Source organism: Triplophysa rosa, linkage group LG10, assembly GCF_024868665.1.
Source record: "Triplophysa rosa linkage group LG10, Trosa_1v2, whole genome shotgun sequence".
Taxonomy (NCBI): domain Eukaryota; kingdom Metazoa; phylum Chordata; class Actinopteri; order Cypriniformes; family Nemacheilidae; genus Triplophysa; species Triplophysa rosa.
Window position 1 is genome coordinate 23,831,582 of NC_079899.1, and position 27,418 is coordinate 23,858,999.

Below are 27,418 nucleotides of genomic sequence, written 5' to 3' on the forward strand. Positions count from 1 at the left end.
TATATGATAAAGTCGAACATGAATAGCATCGAATGAGTATAATTTGTCTTTCTTCAAATCATAGTGACCAAAGTGAGGGCAAAATCAGCTACGTGTTTTGAAATGCAACACACCGACATCACCCCTGATCCGAGGACAAGTTTTAATGATGTGTTTCACTGCAGGATCATGTCCACTGACAAAAATGATCAATGGCAAACAGAATTTTTCGATCGTAAGGATTTCACATCTTTTATAAGCTGTGGTCAGCCAGGCTGACGTATCTCTAAATCTTGCTGGTCAAACTAATATCTAGTTGCCGAGGTTTGATTTTACATGCAGGTGGTGCAAAACCAAATAAAGAGAAAACGAACTCCTAAATGAATCCTTTGAACGTTACATTTTCAGTATTCACGAGTATTTCCTTGACCTACTAACAGTAAAGGAACGTGACATTCTCACACAAGTGCGCAGAGCTCTTTAAAAACGTTGAATGCGTGACCACGCTCTGCGTCACCGTGTTCAGTTCTGCGGCTTTGCTTTTAGGAGATGCATTGAAAGCTTTCTCGGCATGACCGTTCCTGCTGTTCGCCGACTAAATTGCTTCTAATTAAACTGTGCGTGCAGCTTGGCTACACACTTTTCTGAACCGTGCTGTGACACTTATAGCTGTAAAGCATAATAATGCAAAGTGTTCATGAAATGTGATGTGAACAGTGACATATGAATTTGAAAATATCTCTGTGAAATAGATTTTTTGTGGTGTTTAATAATATGAGATATGAGACTTTGCTTGATGTGTTGTTGCTATGATTTGGTAAATGTGAATGTACTATATTTGATGTTAAGTTGACATATTTGATATTATTTTTAATTAGGGATGCACGATAAATTATCGGCCATATCGGTATCGGCCGATAAATGGTCATTTTTAATGTTATCGGTATCGGCAGATAATCAAATTTAGGCTGATAAATTATAGCCGATAAATTATTAATCATTTCCTCTGGTTCAATCACTTCATCTGCATGCTGCTCACAGTTAAAATCCAGTACAGTACTGTCTTTCTGTCGTGATCATTCACTTACTGTTATTTAACAAAACATTGTTGAAGTAGTATGTCGATATTTATGAATGTGTAAATTATAGGAACAAAAGCATATTGTTTGAAGCCGACTGCTGTCTAAATGCTTTCTGTCTTGAGACCTGTTAGACTTGTGGCTATTGAGAACACCTTTCTGGGCCGCTCTGGAAGAACATCTTTCATTTGTTTATTAAATAAACGTTATACCCGAAAAGTTTAAAAGTTAAAGAATCTTTAATTTGTGTAAAGTAGGCTTGGTACATCATTTTCAGGGGAAAAAAATAATTTTAAGTCTCAGAAAATGTTATAATATTTAGATAACTGTATATCGGCCAATATATCGGTTATCGGTTTCCAAAGGTCAAGAATTATCGGTTATCGTTGTCGACCAAAATTGACATATCGGTGCCCTATTTTAAATGTCAAGGTAAATATTAAAGATATGTTTTTGTTAGCATCACAAACATGATCACAGGAAAACAAATATTAAACATGTAAAAATTATTACTATAAATTTCTTGAACGTTTATAGTTAACATTTACATATAATAGTAATAGTAGACAAGTTAATGAATAGCTAAAATTAAATAAAAAAATAAAAACAAAACAAAGAAAGAAAGAAAAAAAGACACTGACAGCCTAAATGCAGAAAATAACATTTCCACGCCCTTACAGAAAAGACACATGAATTTCACAAAGTTTTTTTTAACATGTTTTTCGCATGTGATCACATGTATACAACATGTGTTTAACATGTGCAAAAAACACGTGTGATCACATGTGAAATGTGTGTTTTTGGAACATTTTGGTGTGAATTCCATGTGAATTCCCACGTGAAACCCATGGGATAACATGTAAAAACCCATGGGATGACATGTGCAACATGTGGTGACGTGAAGAACATGTGATCACATGTGGAGACATGTCGCATATGTTATCCCATGGGTTTTTACATGTTATCCCATGGGTTTCACGTGGGAATTCACATGGAATTCACACCAAAATGTTCCAAAAACACACATTTCACATGTGATCACACGTGTTTTTTGCATATGTGAATTTCGTGTGTCTTTTCTGTAAGGGATAAGGCATAAAAGTAAAAGATTGAAGAAAATAAATACAAATAAGATTAATATTTTTGTGAACTTTTTTGAAAATTGAACTTGTGAACGCGACTGTTGAATTTAGCTCCCAGAAGAAAATGTTATTATTTATGATGCCTTATTACATATTTGGTTTCAACTTGATTCCTTTTGGATTAATTGGTGAAATGGATGATGGCTTTATTCTTTCAGTTATAGTAGATAAAGAATAAGCTTTTGTAGATTAGGCGTATTATTATCTGCCACTCCTTCTTCTTCTTTGTTTAGCAGATGCTGAAGTCTCGCCCCTCCAAGCGTATTCTGATAAGACGGGTGACGTGTTGTAAAATTCTCTCTCTCACCTCTGTCTTCTGTGGAGGTGTTAGCCGGTTAATCAGGCATTTACACCTCTGTGTTTGCAGAGGCTCGGTGTTTGCGGGAGATATGGAAGCTTTCTTTGTGAGTGCTCAATGCACCATTTCTGCTGATTAGAATGTTAAACACAGTCATTGTTTCGTGCAGTTGCCGCACAAAACTCGCAGTATCAAAGGTGCCTTCTAGCAGGCATCGCCATAGAGACAGATGAAGCTGGCGGTAAAAGTAAAAGGGGCTTGTGTTTTGGTTGATGGGAGAATGGGTTTACTATGGCAACAGACACAGGAAGGTGGAGGTGAAGTATTAGGCCATGATAGCAGCGTGATGCAATGATGCTGCGTTGCGCCCGCGGCATGCTCTTAAACTATGTGATTCTTCTCACGGAGATGTGAATTAATCATTCTTTTTGTGTTTTATGTTCGGAATGTTCTTGGCACTTGTGTTTTCTTTAAAATGACATTTAATGTGACTCATATACACTCACCTAAAGGATTATTAGGAACACCATACTAATACGGTGTTTGACCCCCTTTCGCCTTCAGAACTGCCTTAATTCTACGTGGCATTGATTCAACAAGGTGCTGAAAGCATTCTTTAGAAATGTTGGCCCATATTGATAGGATAGCATCTTGCAGTTGATGGAGATTTGTGGGATGCACATCCAGGGCACGAAGCTCCCGTTCCACCACATCCCAAAGATGTTCTATCGGGTTGAGATCTGGTGACTGTGGGGGCCATTCTAGTACAGTGAACTCATTGTCATGTTCAAGAAACCAATTTGAAATGATTCGAGCTTTGTGACATGGTGCATTATCCTGCTGGAAGTAGCCATTAGAGGATGGGTACATGGTGGTCATAAAGGGATGGACATGGTCAGAAACAATGCTCAGGTAGGCCGTGGCATTTAAACGATGCCCAATTGGCACTAAGGGGCCTAAAGTGTGCCAAGAAAACATCCCCCACACCATTACACCACCACCACCAGCCTGCACAGTGGTAACAAGGCATGATGGATCCATGTTCTCATTCTGTTTACGCCAAATTCTGACTCTACCATTTGAATGTCTCAACAGAAATCGAGACTCATCAGACCAGGCAACATTTTTCCAGTCTTCAACTGTCCAATTTTGGTGAGCTCGTGCAAATTGTAGCCTCTTTTTCCTATTTGTAGTGGAGATGAGTGGTACCCGGTGGGGTCTTCTGCTGTTGTAGCCCATCTGCCTCAAGGTTGTGCGTGTTGTGGCTTCACAAATGCTTTGCTGCATACCTCGGTTGTAACGAGTGGTTATTTCAGTCAAAGTTGCTCTTCTATCAGCTTGAATCAGTCGGCCCATTCTCCTCTGACCTCTAGCATCAACAAGGCATTTTCGCCCACAGGACTGCCGCATACTGGATGTTTTTCCCTTTTCACACCATTCTTTGTAAACCCTAGAAATGGTTGTGCGTGAAAATCCCAGTAACTGAGCAGATTGTGAAATACTCAGACCGGCCCGTCTGGCACCAACAACCATGCCACGCTCAAAATTGCTTAAATCACCTTTCTTTCCCATTCTGACATTCAGTTTGGAGTTCAGGAGATTGTCTTGACCAGGACCACACCCCTAAATGCATTGAAGCAACTGCCATGTGATTGGTTGATTAGATAATTGCATTAATGAGAAATTGAACAGGTGTTCCTAATAATCCTTTAGGTGAGTGTAAGTCAGTCTGAGTACATTAGGAGAATAACATTTACTCACGCTCATATCCAATATAATGCAACACTTCATTTATGTTTCTGTAAATACTGATGTAGTTTTTAATATAAAGTTAATATAGATTGTGCTCATTTAATTTTGGTCTTCTTGGAGCTTGGAGGACACGGATGTGGTCTCAATGAACTGTTATTGTATGGCGAAGAGCTGTATAATGATTTTATATGATTTTCCCTTTGAGATCAAGTATGATTAGCCCATAAGATATAGCTTCACGTCTTATTGTTTCCCGTCTGTTCTTTAGCAAAACGTAATTGACTTCAAGTCTTCACCTGTAGCAGTTGATCATCTTACATATAAAGATGCTAAATTTGTAGTTGCTAACAATTGCTCGGGAGTAATACAAACAGAGACGAATTGCAAAAATAAATATGTATACCGAGCTGTAAAATAAGTGTAGATTGTAACGGTAACGTGATATAAAATGTAGTATATTTGATGTATATGGTTTGAGTTGATATTAAAATAAATGAAAGATTTCTGGGTCTTTTTTTCAGGAGAAATAACTGAGACACAGGTGACCAAAGCAAATGTTTCCATTTAATCTCATTCATGTTCCAGAGAAATAATTAAGATACAGATTTTTCTTTCCTGTAGGATATTGCTTGACTGTGACATGGGCCAAAACAATAACTCATTATGGTTCATAATCACATAATTTCAGTTTTAAATTGGCACTTCTCAAATGACTGATGCTCATTTCCACAATGGCATGTTTTGATATTGTTCCACGCTCCCTCGGCGAGAAACCTCCATGTTAGGGGGCGGGAGGTAAATACTTCGTGCTTTGAGTACAGATCGCATTGCCTTTTGGGCTTTCATGGATCAAACTTTAATTTCGGCTAGCTGGATTAACAACAGCAATGGAGATCCCACCTGAGACAGCGCAAGCCAAATTAACTTCAACCTTTAGCCTCAAACTTTGTATCAGGCTACATTCATTTCCTTTGCTTTAAGGGCAATGTCATGAATAATGCATTAACTTCTTGCGCAAACACTTTTCCTGCCTGTTGGGAAGGATTATGGACAGATCATACGCAGAAAACTCCGCTATTGTGTGTCATTGAGTCCCATGTGATGGATGTGCCTGTCCGCAGAGGATTTCGTAATGACAGGAAGTAACAACCTTGTCTGGCCCATCTTCCACAAGAGAACCGGAAACCAAGGATGCCCTATTGCCTAGAAGGAACATAGAGAAAAATATCACAACAGCCAGTACTCGATCTCTCTGATGATGCATTGTGTAAGGTTTCTTTCATAGCTCGAGGAATGGCCTGCTGCCTGTTTGAGGAAGTTCGCAGTTGTCTATGTGGCTTCCTGCCAAACAGGAAAGAGTAAAAGCTCAAGTGAAAGCTGGAGGGCGGATTAATGCAGCGTTGATTATTTTGTGGCTCGAGGAAAGACTTCAGCGCTGCGTGAGTTTCACTAGTGCCCGACAAAAACACACATTTCTACAGCACTATGAGGTTTTTCTCTTTGATTTAAGTAGAGGAGGAGGGGGGTGTCACGTTTTTCTCCAGTTAATGATATGGTTTTATTTTTCAGTGGCTATAAAACACATACTGTACATTGAAGTCTTGACTAAAACACAACCGAAATAGACACAGTAAATGAATAAACGTAAATATGAACTATCTTCAATGTGTTTATGTTGTGTCTTGTTGTGTACCCAACAGCGACTGTACAAAAATATGATATTGGAAATTTATGAAGTATGTAATGAGTAATGAAACGAACACAAACACTTGACCGAATCTACAACGGTCACATCAAGTCCAGATCTTCCCTATTTTATATAATGATGCGGGGAAAAAAGAAAAGAAATGAGAAATGTTTTTATAATTTAAGTTAACTTTAATACCTGGTCAGTGCAGAATAAATCCTGAAAGGGTGTTTGGGGCCAAAAGGTGAAGTGGATGGGTCTTATGCTGCCTTCATGTGCTTAATGTTAGCGGATACTTTACTACAAATTTTAAGCTACTAAATACTTTTAATGTTACTAAATCAAAACGTATTTCCGAGTTGAAGTGGAAATTATCGCATTTCCGAGAGCACGTGAAGGCAGCATTATATCAGCCTGAAGGGATTTATTTAGCCAAAACCAGGGTTATTAAATAAATATTATAATAGTGTAATAATAGAAACTTTTTTGTTAATTGAAATCAAATGAAAAAATCAAATAAATATATAGGGCTAAATGACACGAAAAGCACACCACAAATTTTTTTCAATTAACATGAATTGACTAAAACAATAAATAAAACCCAATTCAAAATATTGATCAAATTACAGTAAAACCAGTGTTGGGTGTAACTAGTTACTAAGTAATTAGTTACTTTAATTTAATTACTTTTCCCTTGAAAAAGTAAAGTAAGTGATTACTCAAAAAAATTCTGTAATTTAATTACAGTTACTTCTGATATAATTAAACTAAATACTTTGTGTAATATACTGTATGTTCAATAGTGGAATTGACATCAACATTCAAAGTCTAGCTTTAAAATCTGTGCTTTAATACAGTATATTATTTTCACATTTTTAATACTTTGGTCAGTTAAGTTCTTTATGTAGTTTTATATTATTTATTTGAATGAATTAAAAGAGCCGTTTCATGTCTATCCTTGAATCACTGAACTCATCAAGGTTGATATAGGATATATAAAGTAATTAGTAAGAAGTAATTAAATACTTTTTGGAGAGAGTAATTTGTACCGTAATCTAATTCCACTATTGAATATGTAATAAGTAACTAGTAATTCATTACTTTTTCAGAATAACTTGCCTAACACTGAGTAAAACTAACTAAATAAATAACAGATGAGTAAATCATTGGACACAAATATTTATTTGAAATATTTTAATTATTTGTGACAAATGTAAACTTGGTATGAGAAAATACAGCAGGGCTTTACATTAAACATGAGTGGTATCAGTCAAGATGACTTGCATTATGAGCAGTAAATCATTTTAATGGCATGACTGAGCAATCAGAATCAAGTATTCCATAAAGCCGTGTAATCATTTCAAATAAAGTCTTTGTGTTGAGAAAATATCTTTACTCTCTTCATTTGGTGCTCTGGTGTTGTTTTGTAGCAGGTAGTTGGAGCTAAAAATGGAAGTGAAGTAAAATGACTAGTAATCACTGCTACTAGGAGAGAATCATCCAAATAATTGAGCTTCATCCGAGCAAAACATGCACCTCCAACATTAGCAAATAGAAAGCCATTAAGCTATTACTTCAGATTGCCATTCCATCAGCTGAGGTTTTGTCGAAACACACATGCACATTTATAAAAAAAGACAAAGCCTTCACAGTGTTTGGAGTGCGAGGACAGTCTGTAGATCTGTCTGAAGCTGTATGACTCCATTCCAATGTGGGGTGAAATGTGAGCCTGTTAGTCAAGCGCCACATCTTGTGATTAAACTGACCTACTACTGTGAGGATGGTGAGAGAGCGGCGCCGCTGGACCACAGGGCACAATAACTGACGGTTCACACATCATTAGCTCGGTCTAATGTCAGAATAACCCGCCGAGAGGCCTTTAACACGTGCTGTCCTTTAGGAACGGGCAGTGTCGGCACAGCAGAAAACCAACACTGTTTATATATTTCCTAAACTCCAGTCAGTAACCTGGAAAATTATATAAAACAGAAGAATTATTCTTTACAGAATAAAGAGGAGTAATTTAAAAGTCATTCGGTTTTTGATAGCAATATGCACTTTAAAGCAAATACTATTCAATATTTTTCAACGTGATCTCACAGGAATTCGTAACTATTTTGGTGGCTAATTCGTATGAATTCGTACATTGTGAATCACACACAAACGTATGATTTCTAGAAAAAAAGCTATACTGAAGCTCCACCCCTAACCCTGCCCCTAAACCTCACGTCACTGACGCCAAAGCAAATCGTACTAAAATATATGAATGACATTGTACGAAATTATACGAATTAGCCAAAATTACCTTGTAAAATAGTTACGTTTTTGCCGTGAGATTGTGTAGTATTTTTTATTTTCCAATGAAAAATCTTACCTTTAAAACTGTGACGATTCTTATGCATTTCCAAAACCTGTTCAAAACCGCATACTACCAACTTGCACTGTTTTGACAGTATGCACTCTATGCAGCGTGCATGTGGATTTGACCTGCTGTTTACTGCATGCAATGCTGTATCCCACAATGCATTGCGCTTGGCTTGACCTTACATTTCTAATGTGACGAATGAATTGGAATACCCTGATCTTTTCATTCATTATTTTATTGGACTATCAAAAGATTTTATTTCAGCCATGCATAAATTATTAAGTAAACGTAATCATAAACGTAAAAAGTATCTATTTATGATATGTGGATGCCACGAGTAACACTTTCCTATACAATACAGAACAAAAAAATAAATCCCCCTGCAAGCACTGTCTTTATGCTGTCGGCACTGGTGCCTTATGAAATATACTCAACTCTATTTTGCCACATTTTAAACTGTTATGATGGGAAATTACAGGCCCCCATTGACTTTCATTGTATGGACACAAAACCATCGAGACATTTCTCAAAATATCTTATTTTGTGTTCTACAGAAAAAAGACTCATATACAGGTTTTTATGACATGGGGGTAAACAAATAATGAAAGTTTTTTTAATTTTGTTGAAATATTCCTTTGAAGGTCAGGTTTGTGTCTGATGCTTTTCACTTTGATAGAGATGAACACAGACTCAAATAAGACGGTTGCGTAAATACAGAAGGCAGACGGATATATAATGAATGTGCAGAGCAAAAATGTCATAAATCATTTTATATTTTAAAATTTGCAAAGAAATAAGAAGACTAAGAAATCTGTGATTACCAGACCTTGGTAACTTAGCAAATGTATTCGAAATTGTAGTTTGAGAACTTTTCTAATAACTTAGGAGACATGTGAGATCTTTTCTTATTAAGAACTCTTAGAATCAGGACTTGAGGTAATAATGAGATCTCAATCATTCTCTAAATTCTCTAAACTAAGTGTCAGGGATGGTGCGCTGAAATACACCGTCAATCACACCGGTGAGCGAGTTTTCAGTTTCACGCGCTGCTTATTGGAGAAATGATGCTCATTCATTGGAACGCTTGTCTCTGGACATTTCGACGGCCGGTGATTGATCACGTCAGGAGCAGTGTGGTGACCTGCCTCTGTTCTGTTCAACAACAGACCCACTGAGGCCTGTGGACCTGCATTAGACTTGCATTGTTTTGAAAAAATGTTTTAATATAATACTGAAAAAAAAATATCTGGCTCACAATTCTCTGAAATATACACAAACTTGAGAGCTTGTTTAACAATCTTTTTAAATGCTTTTTCTTGATCTTCATTTTTATAATTTCTTAAATATATTCTGGTTTATGTCACCTGAAATAAAGAAGTATGGCTTTGTGAGGAAAGTGTCTTTTGCTTGCGTAAATGCAATGTACTTAAATTGATGTTTAGTTACTTGGCAGCAACGTAATGTAAATCAAATCTATTATTACAAGGCATAATTATAAATCAATGGTTTCTGAAATATATTAACAATGACGTGATTAAGCTTACTATGGTTCCCATTGTAAATCTTGATAGTACATGAACATGCCACTACATTCTCAGAAAAATGTCATCAGTCGCTTCTTTACATTCAACACTGTAACAAAGCATACATTTCCATAACATGTCTTTCCAGAAATGCTCTTCGTGGTGTAGGTTATATTAAAAACCCTTATCATAAAGCTCTGACAGTCGTGTTATGATGTAATAAACTCTTGTCAGGTTTAAAATATTTTCCATCACCATGAAGCTCACAGTGAAACAAAGCCATTTTCACAGACGAACGCTTGAACCCCAGTGACTTCAACTGCATTCGCACAGTTAATTGCATTTTATTCTCTAATGACAAACAGTACAGATTTAAATATATTTCACTTGTCCCCGCTGTTCTCTCGGTGACATTGTGAAACAAAAGTGTTAGGTGTTAAAGCTGGAGCCAGAGATTAACTTCTCAGGTAATTGGATGTTAAAAAATAACCTGGATGGCAGGATCACCATGGAAGCATTAACAGCAATTTATTGTTAAGTATGTGGATTTTATTTAAAAATAAATAAAGCGACCTGTAGCATAACATGCACACTTCTCTTTACGCTGTGTATTAAGCTACTGAAGATTAACGTTTTGATATTGTGCTCATTTGTAAACATGTTTTTCATACATGAACACACTTGTATGATTACACCCTTAAATTACAGGTATATGTATTTAAAACAATAGTGGCAAAAAGAAACGTCCAACTTTAGACAATTGAGGTCCTTGCTTTTTATTTAAATATTTCATTTAAAATGCATTAAAAATGTTGTATTTATGTTGCATAGTTGTACTTGGAGTATAAACTAAAGCTTAGATTTGGAAAAAAATACAGAGTCAAGGCCAATGAGAATGACTACTAAATATTACGAGAGAATTAACAAATATAAAAAAATGTTAAGTTAGTAGTTTTGCTTTTTTGCCAAATAATTTGGTTTAGCGAGGACTGTACAAACATGCCCCTCTTTGGACATCACTTTTGGCCACTACTGTATCGTTAATACTATATTTACAGTTTTATATACAATCTTTCTTTTTTCTTGACAGTTTATAGTTTGTGCTGCAAGATTTCTTGGCAGCCATTGCTGCTGATGCAGGAGAAACCTCTGCTTCTTTTTGTGACATTAGAGAGAACATTCAGCTGTACTGACGGCGTTACAGATGACAGACAGTTGATTGCAAGGACAACGTAGCTGCTTCTTGAAAAGCTATTAAATAACCGGTTGCACACACGCAGTTTCTGCCGATCTCATATTAATCTTGAGTACCTATACAGTAGTATTGCATACTTTGTATCTTCGAAGAGTATTTAGTTTGATCAAATTTATAAAAGAGAGATACAGCTGTACGATTGTTTCTGGAAAAAGACGAGCGCCTGGAGGAGTGCAGGGGGGAGGCATGACTACAGCACGAGCACACAACACATCATCGCATTGATTCACCACGTGCGGTTCAAGTCCGGCATCTTTTAGCACTGGGGCTGCGCCATCTATCGGTTTCAAACGATCTCCAAATCCACCGTTTATATAACATTCATCACCGAAATGCAGTGAGCAAACAAACACAGCTAAACTTCCATCAGTCGAGTGAAGCGGCATTGATGGGCGTGCTCTTTCTCTCGCTGGATGATGCTTGGGCGTGCTTTTCCGGGAGAATTGTCCAATGAGGGACTAAGAACCCTTGTTACGAGATGGGAATCCATGTTCAAAAAAAACTTTCCGAATTCTGCCGGAGTGAATTGAGCACAGAAATACTACGTCATACATTCAACTTGTTTTTTGACAAGTTGACCATGTTAAGCTTGAGAAGCCAGCACGTTTAACCGTGTAAAGAAATTAGAATGCACATATTAGATATTTCAGACTACTGCTTTAATACAATCATTTACTCTTTAAATCTTTTCCACAGGCTGTGACGTACACTGGCACGCAGAACCCACGCATACGCATGAATGAATGGCGATTATGTAAACAAACATATTCTATGTAAGAGATATGTGGGGAATCTTCGATCAGTGAATCTCTGCTTCAGCTCACATGAATCGTCTGTGTGAGGGTTGAGCAGCTGGATGTATTACAGCCAATCAGCTTCTGAGGAGTCTGGAGATATTGCTTTTTAAATGTAATGCATATTTTAAAATTGCACTTATATATTTAGCACCAAATGAAGCGGTCCTTGTAAAGACCTCATTTAATAATTAAAAGTAAGTTTAAAGGGAGAGTTCACCCAAAAATGCTGTTCAAAACCGGTACATAACTCTTATGTGGAAGATATTTTGAGAAATGTCTCAATGGTTTTGTGTCCATACAATAAAAGTCAATGCCGCAGATGTTTGGTTTGGTTATCAACGTATTTCAAAATATCTTTTTTTGTGTGTTATTCTGAAGAAAGCCATGCAGGTTTAGAATGACATGAAGATCAATGAATGATGAATTAATATTTATTGTTGGGAGAACTATCCCTTTAACGTTTACAAGACACTGCACGCAACATCATTTCTAATGCGGTGTTTGTTTTTTCCATCTTTTAACAATGATGCAAGTAAAAGTCTGTTTTCAAAAAAAGGTTCACATTTATTTTTCATAGATTCTATACTGTTCTTTTCACCCTCGATGCCTGCAAGCTGTATGTCATGCAGCGCTTCTGATTTGGATTATCATGGCTAAAAATGGGAAACTTTTTCACCCATGTCTGCTTTGCGTTGTCTCCAGGGTAACATACTTGTTTCAGCACATTTTATTCTTACGATTCTTAAAATAAAGTGTCACGTTGTGCTAATCTGATCCTGCATCTGAATGTGTTGACGGAGGTGTCGATCACTCCAATGTAAGAAAATATTAGAGTATATTTAAGATATCAACCAAAGCTGTAATGAGCCGTAAAGTTTTTAAGCAAATCTTTTTATTTTATTTTTACCTTTTACAATTTGCGCCACCGATTAGTGGACCTTTTTAAATAAATCATTTACATTTCTTTTTAACAAAGCTTTTGCCCCCCTTTAGTTGTTTTTAAATCTGTAGCACTTTGAGATCTTTTGATGAAAAGCGCATTATAAATAAAATGTATTATTATTTATTCTTATTATTGATTAGAAGAGGAATGCACGTGTTAAGATAAAGAACAATTCACAGCCACAACTGGTGTGAGAATGCATTACAGGATGAGTATAGATGACACTGCTCAGGGGTGTAAGTAATATTTCTTTCATACACACTGCCTAATGAATTAATTTAATAAATATGAAGTCATGCATATCTGACAGGTTGATCTATTCAAGTATCAAGTACCATCACAGACTTCAAAATAGTGGGAATAACACGTTCTGATAATAAACGCTTGAGTCACCATTCTGCAATTGTCTTTTCATGAAACCTAGATGTCAGAAGTCTGGATTAAATGCTGCAGGAGGTTAAAAATGAACATGCATCTGAAAAAGTAATATTTGCACAGCATTGCTCTCTTAGTTAATTGCTGCTCCCATGTGGCCAGTAATGAAAACAACCACACACATGGTGTAAAAGGGTTATGATGAAGATCAAGATGTTTATTTAACTTTAATTGAATCAATTTCTCAGATAAAGATATTTCTCATGCTTATTTTTGCAGAGATTCTGCCTTAAACTGTATGAAAACAAAACAGCTCCACGCACCACAGAAGAAACGAGCCGAGTGCGTTTGCATCGACACACGGGTGAGTAAACAGTGACAGAACTGTGATTTTCAGGTGAACTGTTGCTTTAAGACAAGATACGCAGATGCTTTCCGTGTCCTTTGAGACCGACGGGATTGTGACTCGAAAGGCAAGAGTGACACAGCAAGCCATTCTTTTTCAGCTTCTGTTGCACAAAATCTGAACACGGCAGGCCAGCTGGTGTGATGAAGCCGCTTTTATTAGAAACAAAACATTCAAATACTGCCACAAACGTATCATAAATATCAGAGCAGCAGACGGAGAGGCAGCTTTCACATTCCGCAAGTCTGTTTGGAAAAAGACTGTACCGAAACAGAAGAACGTCGGCGGGACGCGTACGGAGTCTAAAAATAAAGCGTTGTTCTGTGCTGTCGGCTAGAGGCAGCGTTGAAGCTCTTATGTTTAATTGGCTACGCCGGCACCACGTTCACTCTCCTGGACTAACAGAACCATCATCTGCAGGTGTGCTTGCATACAAGACCTAGTTTCCTCCTCCGTTCAACTTGAGGTTTCATAACAGAGCTTTGTTAACATAAACATCAGATTTAAATGTGGCCACTACACATGTAACACTGAATTTAGTCAAAAAACAGTAATGTATAGCTTGTTCTGATGTATATGTAGTGTTACGAGGGTGTGGAATTTGCCGTTTTTTGTCATCATTTCAATCTTTCTAGGGTCTGGGCTTCATATACGCACAATGGAAAACAGGCAACAATGCTAATGTGCTGACTTTGTGCTGCCGGGCAAAGGATTGGTACAACGGTGGATATTCAGGCTTTCTAGGCAGCACTGGACACCGCCAGCTTCTTGAGATGATCCATGAAGACCTGAAGACTCACGTCGTCTGTAAGAATAGGCGCGCCGGACTCCTATGCAAACACATAGGAAAGCGTGATTCAGTCGCTGGTGTGACTAACACGATAATAACAACAAGCTGCGACGTGTTTATAGTTATATAAAACAGCCTCTGGTAAAGTGAGTGGACTGCTTAATATTCCTCACCTGACCCCATGCGTACATGTTGTTATGTGTCTGAGAAGGATTCACTTTGGACAGGAGGAAACGGGCCTGGAGGGAAACATTTACATTTATTCATTTGGCAGACGCTTTTATCCAAAGCGATAGGAAAGATGTAAGAAAAACAAATCTTGGTACAATTTCATACTTTAAACGCTGCAAACACGAGTGTGTTAATATTCAGAGCAGCCGCCAATAACCCATTACAGTCACTTACTCACAAGCGCTGTGTTAAACCTCAAAGGGCGAGTTTATCAAGCGTACAAATGAACTGACGGGCTGTAATGAACCGATTTCTTTTAGTAGCACCTTCTATTTGGTCCGTCATTAGTCAAAGCTTGATGAAAACAGATTTATAAAAATATACGCATTGACTGATCTAACATTATTATTAAAATGGGATTAAAAAGATTTTCAATTCAATTTGTGGCCATTCATTTCACAGTAATTCACTTGATCGGTCTGTCATTATTATGCTGCTGGCATTTGTGAAAAGCGTATTCAAGAATTCAAGCTGTGCAGATTTCCATAACACAGAAGTTCCTCCACGTCTCCGTGGGGTCGTACCTGACTGCCTCCGTGCTCTGTGTCTATATAGCGTGGCATGGGAAAGCGGCTGTGAAGAATCTCTTGGGCATCGTCCACTGGAGCCTGCAGCAGGTGCTTGAAGTTCTCATACTCGGGCATGTCCTGGTATCCGGCTTTACGCCACTGAGACACCGTCTGCAAGAGGCAAAAAGCGGTCAGAGGTCGTCTTGTTTTACAGGACAGGTGTTTTTAAACCTTGTCTGTGTCCTTGTAGCTCCATTGATAGAGCATTGCGCTAGCAACAAAAAGGTCATGGTTAGCTTCTCAGAGAAAAACATTCCTTGAATGCACTGGAAGTCACTTTGGATAAAAGCGTCTGCCAAACGCATTCATGTAAATGTAGTCTCGGTCAATTTTTTTTGCCCTTTATGCATGAATTATGACCACCTTCATATTTATCTTTATTTAAGACAAGATTTTAACATGTTTTACACATATTTTTCACTTTGAGTGGACATCTGAAGAGGTGCCACTGTATTGCCTCACATGGCTGAGGTTCCATCAAACCCCACGCATGAGGCTTTTTGAAAAGCTGTGCACCGTAGTGCGTGAAAGGGTTAAAGTTTGATTTAATTTACGTGCACTTTAGCAAGCGTTTCATCAGAAAACGCCTCCCCTCGCCAACGTTAAACTTGTTGCAGTGCAGTACCGACTTCGATTTTATGCGCTCAGATATTTAACAGTTCGGACCACAGCAGGCTTCCCTCTCAATTATTTAAAAGACTGAACACACGGTGGTTTAACGCCAAGTCTTTTTAGTTACCGGGGTCTATAAAGCACAGAGCCCCAGAATAATCTGCAGCCAAGATGTGCTGTGTGAATCTCACCTCTCCGTGGTATATCAGAATCTGAAAGAAGGTGTCCATAAGGAGGATGCGGTCGGGCAAGATACTGCTGCTGTCCAGTAACACCGGCTACAACACGAGGAAACAAAAGGAAATGTTATTGTGCACTATCATTGTCAATTAGATGGACTCCACCCCGCTTCTGGTCGCAGAGTCAGAGAAAAAACAGTAATTGGCATAAAGACCTAAAGCCCTCCATTAAAACCAGATTAGAACACACAGATGTCAATCTAAGGAACCATCACCTTAATGCTTCTTATTGAACAACACTACGGACTATCAGAACATTCTGTACAGTTTATACAGTCTGAAAAAACTGTCGGGGCTCTATATGTCTCTCTCTTACAGGTGTACAGTAAACATTATTTCATTATATCAAATATAAATTTTGCTTTGCAGAAAGGTTTAAAAGGCAGCAATAATATAAGATTGAATAAATGAGAGGGGGGAATGTCATGGTGTGCTAATTAATCTGAACACTGTTTAATCTGCGGAGTCTGGGGACATCATGTGTACTGTCATCATGACACTGCATTTCACATTCAACATATTCTAATTACAGCTAGTTTGCCTGTCTACTAATATAGTATATTAGAAACTTTAGGATTTATTTGATTGAACTTTCTATGAGAGTGTGATTATTAAAAGCTATACAGTAGTGGCCAAAAGTGATGTCCAACATTAACGCCATTGCTCTTCATTCCAACATATTATTAAAGATGTATAAATAATTGCGTAAGCGTGTTGCGTAGAAAATTGAAACGTTTTAGGAAGAATTAAGGAAAGCTTGGCAAAAATTACACACAAGACATGCATATTGCACAAAACTTATTGAGCTAAGACCCAGGAGAATGACATTTAAACAAAATATTAATAACTATTGACAATGTATGCAATATTTCATATGAGATATTTGTTTTTCTATGCATTTTTCATATATTCAGATTAAACTCTTATTCCCCGATATGCTGTAGTTTGTTTCATGCCAAATAATTTTGTTATATAAACACATAAACCAAGTTCAGTCTTCTTCATTTTGTATCATACTCTCATAGTTAAATGGTTTGAACTAAATTGAGGGGACATTAAAAGCTAATATTGTACAAATATGACCTCCGGACATCACTTTTGGCACCACTGCATTTCCACATAATAATCCCACCTGAAACGTGGAAAACTCTGGATAATATCTGAATCTGGTTTGTGTGTGTACATTAAAGAACAAGCAGGGATCAGTCATACATCCATCCACGTCACCTCTCATTGCTCAGACAAACCACACAATCATGAAACGTGGCCAAAGTGAGGTGTGCGTTTACCTCTGGTGGCCCGCTGAACGAGTACGCGTACAGGATGGGTTGTATCATTATCAGAGACTGGGTCAGGTCCTGCCTCATAAACTGGTGTCTGTAATAGCTGCTTTCATCAGGACTGTTGTTGAACACTTGCAGGAATGGAGATCTTCTCAGGTGGAACATGAACTGCGGAAAGAACACGCTGTTATTTTTCCCATCTAACTTTGCAGTGAGGGCTATTATAGTAACATCACTGCTCTGTGTTCATATGAGGGGGAGTTTGAGGTACGTACCTGAGGATACAGCGAAAACGTCTCGGAGAAGCGGAATGAGTTGGGATCGTCTTTGTGGTAATCTCCAAATTTCTGGCACTGCAAATGGAAGAACAAAAAGACATAATCTGAAAATGTTATATTGGAAAAATAAGGACACCCGGAAATGCTATGGCCAATTCTATATTTAAAGATACTGTATGTTCAAAAATATATTTTGCGTTCCTAATACAAATGCACTGGGATCAAGGTCATTCCTATCTGGGAAAAAAAGGTGCTCCAAAAAACTCACCAAGCGGATGAGCTGTCGGTCCAGCCAGCGCAGGACGTCAGGTCCCTCCTCTGTCTCTGCCCTGTAAACGGCTAGACGAGCCATAAGAATGGCAGCGGCCTCCTGGTCGAAAGACGCCGCGATGCTTTGTATTTGAGTCTGAGCGTCAGCCCAGCTAAAGAAAAAGAATTAGAAGAACATGTAATAATACATTGACTTAAAAGAAAGAAAAAGTACAACGGTGCATTCAAATAGAGACGGACTGGCCGTTTATCAATAAGTTGAGTCAAAAAGCTCTTTCGGGGACTTGAAACACTAAGTACTTCTAAAAGCTACAAGCAGCACATTAGTCTTTGTCAAAGAATGAATTTACTCTTTTCTCTTTGGAGGTGCATTGATTCTGACAAACAAATGGCACATGCTTAAATTGGAATCTTTTGATGTCTTCGCGGGTTGTCATGGAAACTGGAGGTGATTCAGGATAACAAATGGATGATGTGCGGAGATGATGTCCGAACTCGGATTCTGAGAGACGTCTATAAAGAGACGGCTATCATAGACCCCAAGTACAATCTACAGTCACAATGTTTATTGCACATTTTTCCTATTCAGTACACTGAAAGGCTGAATCTGATGTATGTATTTTTCAGCTGTAAACAAGATGAACACTTTAATAAAAGACCGGATTGAAACGGCAGGCAAATTCCACAGCAAGCATCCACGGCTGAAATAAATGTGTAAAACGTACTTTCTCGCGATGGTGGTGACTCTGATGCGTCTTTGCCCGCTGGAATGCTGATACTGGGTCACGTATTGTATGGCTCCACGTCCACCCTGTGGTATAGGAGCATTGTGCTGGCGAACAGGAAAAGAAAAAGTACAGATTGAACAAAGTCACGCATGTTACAGACAAAGCTTACATTTTTTAAAACAACATTTTTAACATAACCCGAATGCACCTTGCTAAAAAACAAAGAATACTGTGGTTCTTGTCTTTATTACAGAAACACACTTGTTTGTTTACTTTGTCTATTGAAATTGTACAAGCTAGTGCTCATGCACAAACAGAATATTTAAGACTTTAATCACTTAAAGCAGATAGGAGCTGTACTTCAGATTCGATTCGATTTATTGTTAACTTCATTGTCATTGTGCAGAACAATCACAGAGGCAATGAAATGCAAAACAACAGATGGCCACAGAGTGAACTGTGCGTTTTAAGAGATGTTGACATGTTTGTACCTTGAATATCACAAAATTACAATCAGTTTGTGACCCGGTGTGTGAAAAAAGTGTGATTTACTGTTTTCTACATAAAACCATCCTACATAATATAAATATAACCTGATGTCTTTAAAATGGAGTGTAAAATTAAAATCAAATTGAAAAGAAATAAAAAATTCATTTGATGGTTGTCATCTCATAATCAGATTGAGACTTTTTTTTACAAACAGGGTCACATTTGTTTATGAATTATTAGGTAAGCAATTGCAAATATGGGCTTGTTCAATAAAAATGTAAAATAATATATAATCCAAAGCACATGGCCCAATGAAACGACACATGTGACAGGGTATAATAAATGATATAACTGGGCTAGAGGCTTATGGTCGTATTAAAGGCAATGAAGCACAGATTAAAGCTTTAGAACCGAGCCTCACACCAATTACACCAAAAAAACACTCGTGTACGAAAAAGCCTCATGAAGTCCTACTGAATCCTCTCTGCTGTCTAAACCCCCCGGACACTCCGCTCTTCGAATGTTAAACGCTTTATTTATCCCTCTACGTGTGATTGTAGCTGTTAACATAGTTTGCCTCTCAAGGTGGCGCGTTTGTTGTTTTACAACCGGCTGAGACAGATGCTGGGGGATGGGGGGGGGGGGGGGGCGCGCTCGGTGAGAAGCAGTAGATGCTCATCTCCGTAGGATCAGCATGAGGTCCACTCCTCCCCTACAGCAACACCTTCCCTGGAGCTTTGGCACACGGCACAAATAACGTGACCTCATCTCCTCACAGCTTGCTTTCTTGTGGCTGTAAATGTCTGCTTTTAAACGCTCAGGTGAACGAAGGATGCAGTGGACAGCGCTGGTCTTCGCTGTGCTGTTGATTGGTTCCAGTATCTGTTCGGTGTTGGGGAATTCGGTATTACTTCTGGTGGTGTTATTCGACAAGAGCCTTCAGACGGACACCTGGCCTCTTACGCTCAGTTTCTGTCTAAGCGATCTGGCGTTGGGCATCTCCGTCATGCCGTTTGGAATCCATAACAGTCTTTTTCAAGTCAAGGGATATGCTAGCAAGAGTGCCCTCTGTCAGGGCAGCGCCGCCTTGTTTCTTCTCCTCCAACTTGCTTCCATCCATTCCCTCACATGGGCCGCTGTCGACAAGTTCACAGAGATCTGTTTTGCCCTCAACTACGCTGGCATCTTCACAGCTCACAGGGTCAAAATCATCCTCGCTATGGTGTGGGTGTATAGTCTTCTCAGCGCTGCCATGCCATTCATCGGTTTTGGTAGTTACAGCTACAGCGAGAAGAAGTTCCTCTGCGTTCCCAGCTTCCAACCGTCCAGCGTCGGCTTCAACATGCTCTTCATGGGGCTGGGAATAATCATTCCCATTCTTCTAATGTGCTGCATGTACGGATATATAGTTTATGTAGCGTGGAATCAGGTGAGACGAGGGACGTTCGTTTGCAACGAAGACCACTGTTTCTATGTACCAGCCAATAGTTACTTCAAGAGCTCCATAGTAATGGTGGCAACCATAGGTAAGCACAATTAAAAGGGCAGATAAAGCACATTTATTATATTTGACGTACCACGCTGTTTTGGGTAGTCATTAAGGGTTTATCTTTATGACATCCTTCTATGAACTGATTACATTGCCTTGGCATATTAAGATTTGTTTCCTGCTTAGGACACCGTTTAATAACAGCCCAAAAAGTATACAAGTTGAGCAAATACAGTAGAATGAAAGAGATTGCCATTCAAAGAACATACAGGTTGGCCATGCATTTAAAGAGATCCGAAAATTAAAACTCTGTCATCATTAATTCACTCTCATGTTGTTCAAAAACGCTGAACTGAACTGGTATTTTGAGAAATGTCTAAGTGGTTTTGTGTCCATACAATGGAAGTCAATGGGGGCCAATGTTGTTTGGTTACCAACGTTCTTCAAAATATCTTAATTTCTTATTCTGCCAAAGAAAGAAAGTCACCAGGTTTGGAATGACATGAGTTTAGGTATCATTTTGGGGTAAACTATGCCTTTAAAAATACAATCAAATGTTTGGTCACACCAACTCCTTTATCATTCCTATTTTCTACAAATAAAACCAAATACAACATTTGTCTAGCAAACGATTCCATATATTTAACCAGAAGTCTTTAGGCCAAACGGTTTTTAGAATCATCATAATAATACATTTAGTCAAGTGTGTCCAAACATTTGACTTGTAGTGTACTTTACACAATTCCTCATAAGCAATAAGCTGTTGATGACAGATCAAATCACACTAGATTACTGATCAACACATGACAAGTGCAACACACTCTTGAGACAATGAAAGCCGATATTACTCTAATCTACTATAGACATACTGAAACATCAAGCGCGTCATGTCATTGTGTTGACAGTGTGCCTGCTTGTGTGCTGGCTGCCGTACATCATTATCTGCTTCTACGAGACACTGACAGGAAAGGAGAGCTCGCAGTCTGCCTCGGTTTTTGCCACGTGGCTTGTGCTCTTCACTTCAGCTCTCAACCCATGGATCAACTCCATGACTCAAACGTAAGCAAGTTTTGATGCTTAGAATGTACATTATGTGGAATTATGGAACAATAATGAGTTTCTCCCAATGCAAACAGGGCGGTAAAACTGTATATATGTGATTTTGGATACCTAAAATGTGGAGAATCAGAATCATTTTCCCTGAAAAACAAGTTATCTTGGATAGATCAATCTTTTGCTTGATTAAGGCTTTTCCGGCACTTTAACAATCAGATGTGGCAGCCCATATGAACACCTGTCGCATTTGGTAATGTTTGGTAAACAAAATGTGGCGGCAATTAAAGAAAATAATTGAAAAAGGAAGGTGGAAGTAAAAACCTGTGGATCATAAATTCACTGGTCAACCCCGAGATCGTGCAGTGCCTCTGAATCAAACTACTAATATGTGGCTGTTATTTGACCGTGACCTTGTTTGTATCTCTCAGGAGGTACAGAGTTGCACTACGCAGAAGCGTGAATAAAATCCGACTGATGTTTCAGCATCCTCGTAAAAACTCCCTCCCCCAGTGCACAACGATACCGGACAACTCCCCTGCATCATCTCCCAGCGTACCAACAGGACCACAAACAAACAACGGAGCACAACAGGACCTCACGCTGGCTTGAATACGATCTGAATGACCTTCGGCCATTTGTGTCGGCGGTTTAAATTGAGCAGATATAATCATGATTTACAGAATCATCGCTCACAGCATCGCTTTACCTGACAAAACCAAGCATGGAGTCGACGGAGATAACCAGGAGCAAATTGCTGCTTATGTTGTAAAGAGACTTGACCGAGACCTTGATGAAATGAAATCTTTAAACAACTCAATTTAACAAAGACTGCCTAAGGAAAACATCATTTTTCTCTAATGAAAACTGTGACTTGCATTTCTTAAAGAACAAATAAAAGTTGCTTTTAAACAACTGCTGATTTTGAAATGACTTCTAACACCTGGTGACAGCTTGAAAACTAAACAAGTGCAATATTTTAATTTTTTACTATTACAGGTTTGTAATCAGTCATTTGTGAAACATTAAAAGCAATAAAAGGCAATAAAGCACGTGAAAAATCCCATGCTTGAGAAAGTCTGCCCTCTAGCGGACCATCTGCAGATAAACTGGAAATACATATGCAGACCGAAGGTTGAATTTCTGGGTTCAAAACAAGTTGAGCTCCATCAATACTAATTTTTGTGAACTCAGCAAACTATAACTGAAATAATTTTTTGAGATAAACTGCAAGAATGTACCATACAACACTAGATTGACATGTATTGAAAATGGATCATCATTCATAGTAAGTGAGTTTTATTAAAATATATCCTATAGTGAAATATAGAAACTTTTAGGAAAAATAGTTGCATAGCTTGATAAAAATCTACAGAGCTATCTGTGGATTTTTTGCAGGTTTTGTGAAGAAATAAGTACATTTTAAGGAACATGTATAGAATGTTTAAGCAGATGTACCTGATTTACGACTTCAAAGTAGAACGCAAGAGTTGTACTTGGGTCCAGTCCACAAATCTTCCACTGACTTGTGCCACCGGTTCCTATTTCCTACAGATAGAGATCAAAACACATCTTTGCTATTCCAGAGATAAACCACAAAAACTAAAACTAACTGAGTGACATGTCTGATTTAAATCAGATGCGCTACTCACATTTTCTGACACACAGGGACCTTTGGCGTTCAGAGAGACGCACGGCCCGATCGCTCCAGAAATCTTAATCTCTCTTGAAGTCTGAAAAAATGTATATCATAAGCAAACCAATATACGGCAGAATAATCGGAGGATTACAACAAAAAAGACCAGAGAGCACTTGATAAATCTTGTTTAAGAATAAGGAAAATCGTGACACCTTAATCTCCAGAGTTCCTGCCAGTGCCATCTTAAAGGAGCCCTGCACGTCTTTCGTGAAAACTCTCTGGAACGTTTGCTTGAACAGAGATGTGTTGAAAGAATCGGCCATGACCATATAACCCCTGCAATACCAGACAAACAGATAGCAAATGTCCGAGTGCCTTAAAGCCGTGGCATAGTAGGTTTTTTTACTTTGGAGTCACTTACCCCGTGTAGTTGGTGCAACACTTCATTTCGAGTAAGCCTGTCTGGTCCAGAGCACAGGCATAAATATCAATAATGTGTCCGTTGGTGGCGGCTCGGTTGGCTAAGGCTTCATAGTGCTACGGGCGAAAGCAGTTCCACTTTAATTATGTGAAATGCAGTATGTGTTAAAATTTTCAGGGTTTAGAGGTTTTAACCAATAATATTTTTTAAGGTACAACCACTTACAATCTCACATTTCTGTAATTACTGCTAAAAGCAAGCTGTAGCAAAGAACTTTTACAAAATTCATAAAAACAATAAATATAAGACTACTCACTTTAGTGGCTTTCTTCATGAACTTTGCATTGTCTTTCTCAATGTCATGCCAGGATCTAATAGGTGTTTTTAGTTCATCTCCCACCACCATGCCTGGACCCTGAGTAGCTGGACCACCGATGAAAGACATGATGCGGGCACCGGTGTTAGGGAAAGTGCACTGAAGAGGTAAACGAGAAAATTCAAAGTTATTGCAAGTAACCAAATTAAATCGACACAAACTGCCACTCTGATGTCACATAACCTCACTTCAACTACTGTGTAACTTTAGCTTCTTATTAAAGGTGCTGTGAATGTTCACAATCATTTTAGGCGTTTTACTATTTTCATCACCTTATCATCCACACTCGTCTATTCCTTTTTTTGTGTATTTTAACAGGAAAACATTTAATGCCCCCCGCCCCACCCAATTGACAATTGCAATTGACAGCTAAGATGCCTTCACAAAAAGTTGTATGGTTAATACTATAAACAATGACAGTCACCTCTAATAAACCAACAGCAATAGAAAGGGCCACTCCAAGTGATCTTAGTGGACGTTTGCCTTGGGTGACGGGCCATGGGTCTCTCTGAAGCTCTCCCAGCAAATCAGTCAAATTCATATCTATATTCTGTACTGGCTGTAAGAACCTGAGTGCACATAGGAGACCACAGTGTAACAAGAGTTAATAAATATTTTCATGAAAATAAGAGAGACCCACTGAACATAATCAACAATTTGAGGATTAATATACAAAAACTATTGAAAAATGATTGAAAAACCGATTAAAACTTGTAGCTCACCTGTTTGAAGGAGGAACCTGAGGCTGTTGTGGACCTCTACCTGCTTGTGCTGCAACTGGTTTGGTCAACCCAAGCATCTCCTAAAAAACAACACTGACATGTTTAACTAAACACTCATATCTGAAATGAGCTGCTGAAAAAGATGGAAAGTCAGATGGAAAGACATTTTCACCTGAAGCTGCTTAGCGCTGAGATCTTTGGTGCCTCTGAAGACGTAGCTCTTAGAGATGCCCTCACAGCCCAGCTCGTGAACCTGGACCATCCGTCCAAATGTAATGAGGCCTACCAGGGCGGTGGGAGGAAGCAGACTGAGGGACATCTGAAGAGACTCTTTCAGCGCCTGTAGATCTTCGTCTTCCATACACGTGTCCACCACATACAAGATGTTCAGAGGCATTTGTGTGCCACGCTACAGGTAGGAGACAAAATCACAAAAAGTAAACTTAAGTTGAGAAGACGTTGTTTTTGTATTTGTACAAGATCTAAACTTACAATTCAATGTCAGTTAAAATGAGGATATGTTACGTAAAATATGACACAGGAGGGACTACATAAAAAAATTCTGTGGACAATAGGCTTTTAACTTTTCCATTAACACTTTCATTTTGGACCAGTTGATTTCTATAGTAATATTTATTTACCATTACAAGGTTACCAACTACACACTTTACCTGGACAACATATTCAATGGTGGAGAACTGTGGGAGCAGTTCAGCAGGCTGGTTGACCTCCGATATTCCAGCATAAGTCGGCGGGAACTATAACAGAACACAGATATTATTTATGCCATTGCCAGCCTGATTCTTTTTAATGAATCACCAAATCTTTAAATGAAACCCTACCAAACTGACAAATACCTGATTTCTCTGATAACAGAAGTTGCATGCCCATAGTTTTGCTTTGTAATCCACTTGACTATTTGTGTAAAAAAGTAAGAGAATATGCATAAGAGAAAGAATGTTAAGACATGTCACATGTTAGGTTTTAACAATAAATGCATTTATTTGTATAAAGTTTATACAAATAGGTTACAAGTTTATATTTTGTATAAAGAATTTTAGCATGCTGTTCATCCAGGTTTAATGGATTTACCAAAGCGGATTGAGCACGGCTCGACATGTGGCCCGGCTACACAGCACAGGCTCGTACTGGATCGGAGGAAGATCTGGACGTTCCTTCAGAGGGGTGAACAGTGATGCCACCGGAACAACCATACGTGTGGCTTCCAGACGACTGGACGGCCAGACGTTCCAACTGAAACGGACGCCATCACGGTCCTCGTTCTGCTGGATGAACTCCTGGAAGGTCGCCATGATAGCACCCTCTGAAAATGACATGTTATGAAAGGTTTGCGCAACAGAAATGTGTTATGATGCGTTTACTATTTAGAAGAAACTTAAAATACTTATTACAGAGACAGGACTGCCCAATCTGAATCATGTAATCAAGTACTTTGCCCTTTGGACAATGAGCAAACTATAAATGTCTATCATATGAATACAAAGGTAAAGAGATACTGTAAGAACTATCTGTGATGCCCAAAAATGTTGTCTAATTGAGGCACCTAATTTTATTTGGCCTTGTTCAAAATGCTGTCCAGGTACACAGCTTGCTAGGTTCATACTGAGGTAGGGATCCCAGATACATAAACACCAAATATGCCACATGGGCAGATGTGAAGAAGACCAGTGAAGCAAAGTAGTCTCTGTGCTTTATAAAACAAAGTTACAGTATGTAAATTACAACCCTTATGGAAAAAAGAAAGAAACAATGCAGCAAACACCGGTTTTCAAACAAGTTTTGCCAATTTTGCCAATGTTATACTGTAACAACTTACAATATTAAAATCCAAAGCAAATGATGATTAAGAGCTATTTTTTCCAAATAAGAGACACAAGTGTGACTATATAGTTAGTCAAGCACACATATCTGAGTCTAGTGATAAGTTTCGTTAAGTGTGCTGAAGTTATGTGGGTCCAATGTGGGGCGTTAGCCCACCTCCCCAAATTAGCCACAACAAGCTAGCTCGACTTAAAAACTTCACAATACAAAACACCTCATCAACATTAAAACATTTTGAGGATATAGATAATCTATAACGACAAAATCTGACTAAAGAATGTGATTAAACAGCCGCTTGTTGATTGGACATGATGCTTCAGAGTAGACACACAAGCTAAATGTCATTTTTCAAGCACTTTTTTCAACTACAGTCCACGTAACTCCTCGCGACAATCTTTATCATTCGTATCACGACCATGACGCTAATAATCGTTTGTTTCTGAAGAGGAAATTGCTTTTGGACGTACCTGAACTGTTGATTATGTGCCTCAGACACTCTCAGCCAGTGACAGCACGCTCACGGGCTCATGCGCGCTCCCGAGCGGATGACCTAGCCGCGCAACATGGAGTCGGTGCCACGTCAAGAGCCCAACTCATTTCATACGAGTGACATTTTTGGATTTTATAATAAAACGAAGAAAATATTATTTTATTACCATACAACATATTTACAAAGATATTTAATTTTACATTCAATTTTACTTTAAAATAACAGATTTTATGTATTAGATTTTAATGTATTATGTCTATTAAATGTGCAAAATGTAGACCCGTTCTTTACACCCA

At 38.4% G+C, this 27,418-nt stretch overlaps 2 protein-coding genes across 3 annotated transcripts; one reads left to right on the top strand and one right to left on the bottom strand.

Moving 5' to 3' along the window:
- Positions 1-7,128: 7,128 nt before the first annotated feature.
- sec23a (Sec23 homolog A, coat complex II component) lies at positions 7,129-27,193 on the bottom strand. Of its 2 annotated transcripts, XR_008963681.1 has the most exons (21): positions 27,100-27,193; positions 25,883-26,114; positions 25,648-25,705; positions 25,462-25,548; positions 24,963-25,199; positions 24,791-24,870; positions 24,493-24,637; positions 24,009-24,167; positions 23,693-23,808; positions 23,484-23,607; positions 23,285-23,365; positions 23,091-23,180; positions 18,599-18,705; positions 17,872-18,025; positions 17,601-17,678; positions 17,332-17,493; positions 15,995-16,081; positions 15,147-15,302; positions 14,565-14,630; positions 7,704-14,431; positions 7,129-7,380 (listed from the first exon to the last, which is right to left on the bottom strand). XR_008963681.1 is itself a non-coding variant. In XM_057344204.1 (20 exons), the coding sequence occupies exons 2-20, from the start codon at positions 26,101-26,103 to the stop codon at positions 14,342-14,344; spliced, it is 2,298 nt and encodes a 765-aa protein (XP_057200187.1). In that variant the 5' UTR covers positions 26,104-26,114; positions 27,100-27,193; the 3' UTR covers positions 7,129-14,341. The 2 variants fall into 2 exon arrangements, 1 of the variants encoding a protein (XP_057200187.1); XM_057344204.1 differs by having other exon boundaries at positions 7,129-14,431.
- Positions 19,761-22,542, top strand: LOC130560442 (adenosine receptor A3). Its single transcript, XM_057344205.1, has 3 exons — positions 19,761-20,616; positions 21,485-21,638; positions 22,064-22,542. Exons 1-3 carry the CDS (start codon positions 19,890-19,892, stop codon positions 22,242-22,244), a joined length of 1,062 nt encoding a protein of 353 aa, XP_057200188.1. The 5' UTR covers positions 19,761-19,889; the 3' UTR covers positions 22,245-22,542.
- Positions 27,194-27,418: the final 225 nt, after the last annotated feature.

Coding starts and splice junctions, on each gene's coding strand:
- sec23a (XM_057344204.1), bottom strand. CDS start 26,103: ATGGCGACCTTCCAGGAGTTCATCCAGCAGAACGAGGACCGTGATGGC. Junction 23,366..23,483: donor CAGGAACTCTGGAGATTAAG/GTGTCACGATTT, acceptor ACATTTTTTCAG/ACTTCAAGAGAGATTAAGAT. Junction 14,631..15,146: donor CAGAGCACGGAGGCAGTCAG/GTACGACCCCAC, acceptor GTTTCCCTCCAG/GCCCGTTTCCTCCTGTCCAA.
- LOC130560442 (XM_057344205.1), top strand. CDS start 19,890: ATGTCTGCTTTTAAACGCTCAGGTGAACGAAGGATGCAGTGGACAGCG. Junction 20,617..21,484: donor AGTAATGGTGGCAACCATAG/GTAAGCACAATT, acceptor TTGTGTTGACAG/TGTGCCTGCTTGTGTGCTGG. Junction 21,639..22,063: donor ATCAACTCCATGACTCAAAC/GTAAGCAAGTTT, acceptor TGTATCTCTCAG/GAGGTACAGAGTTGCACTAC.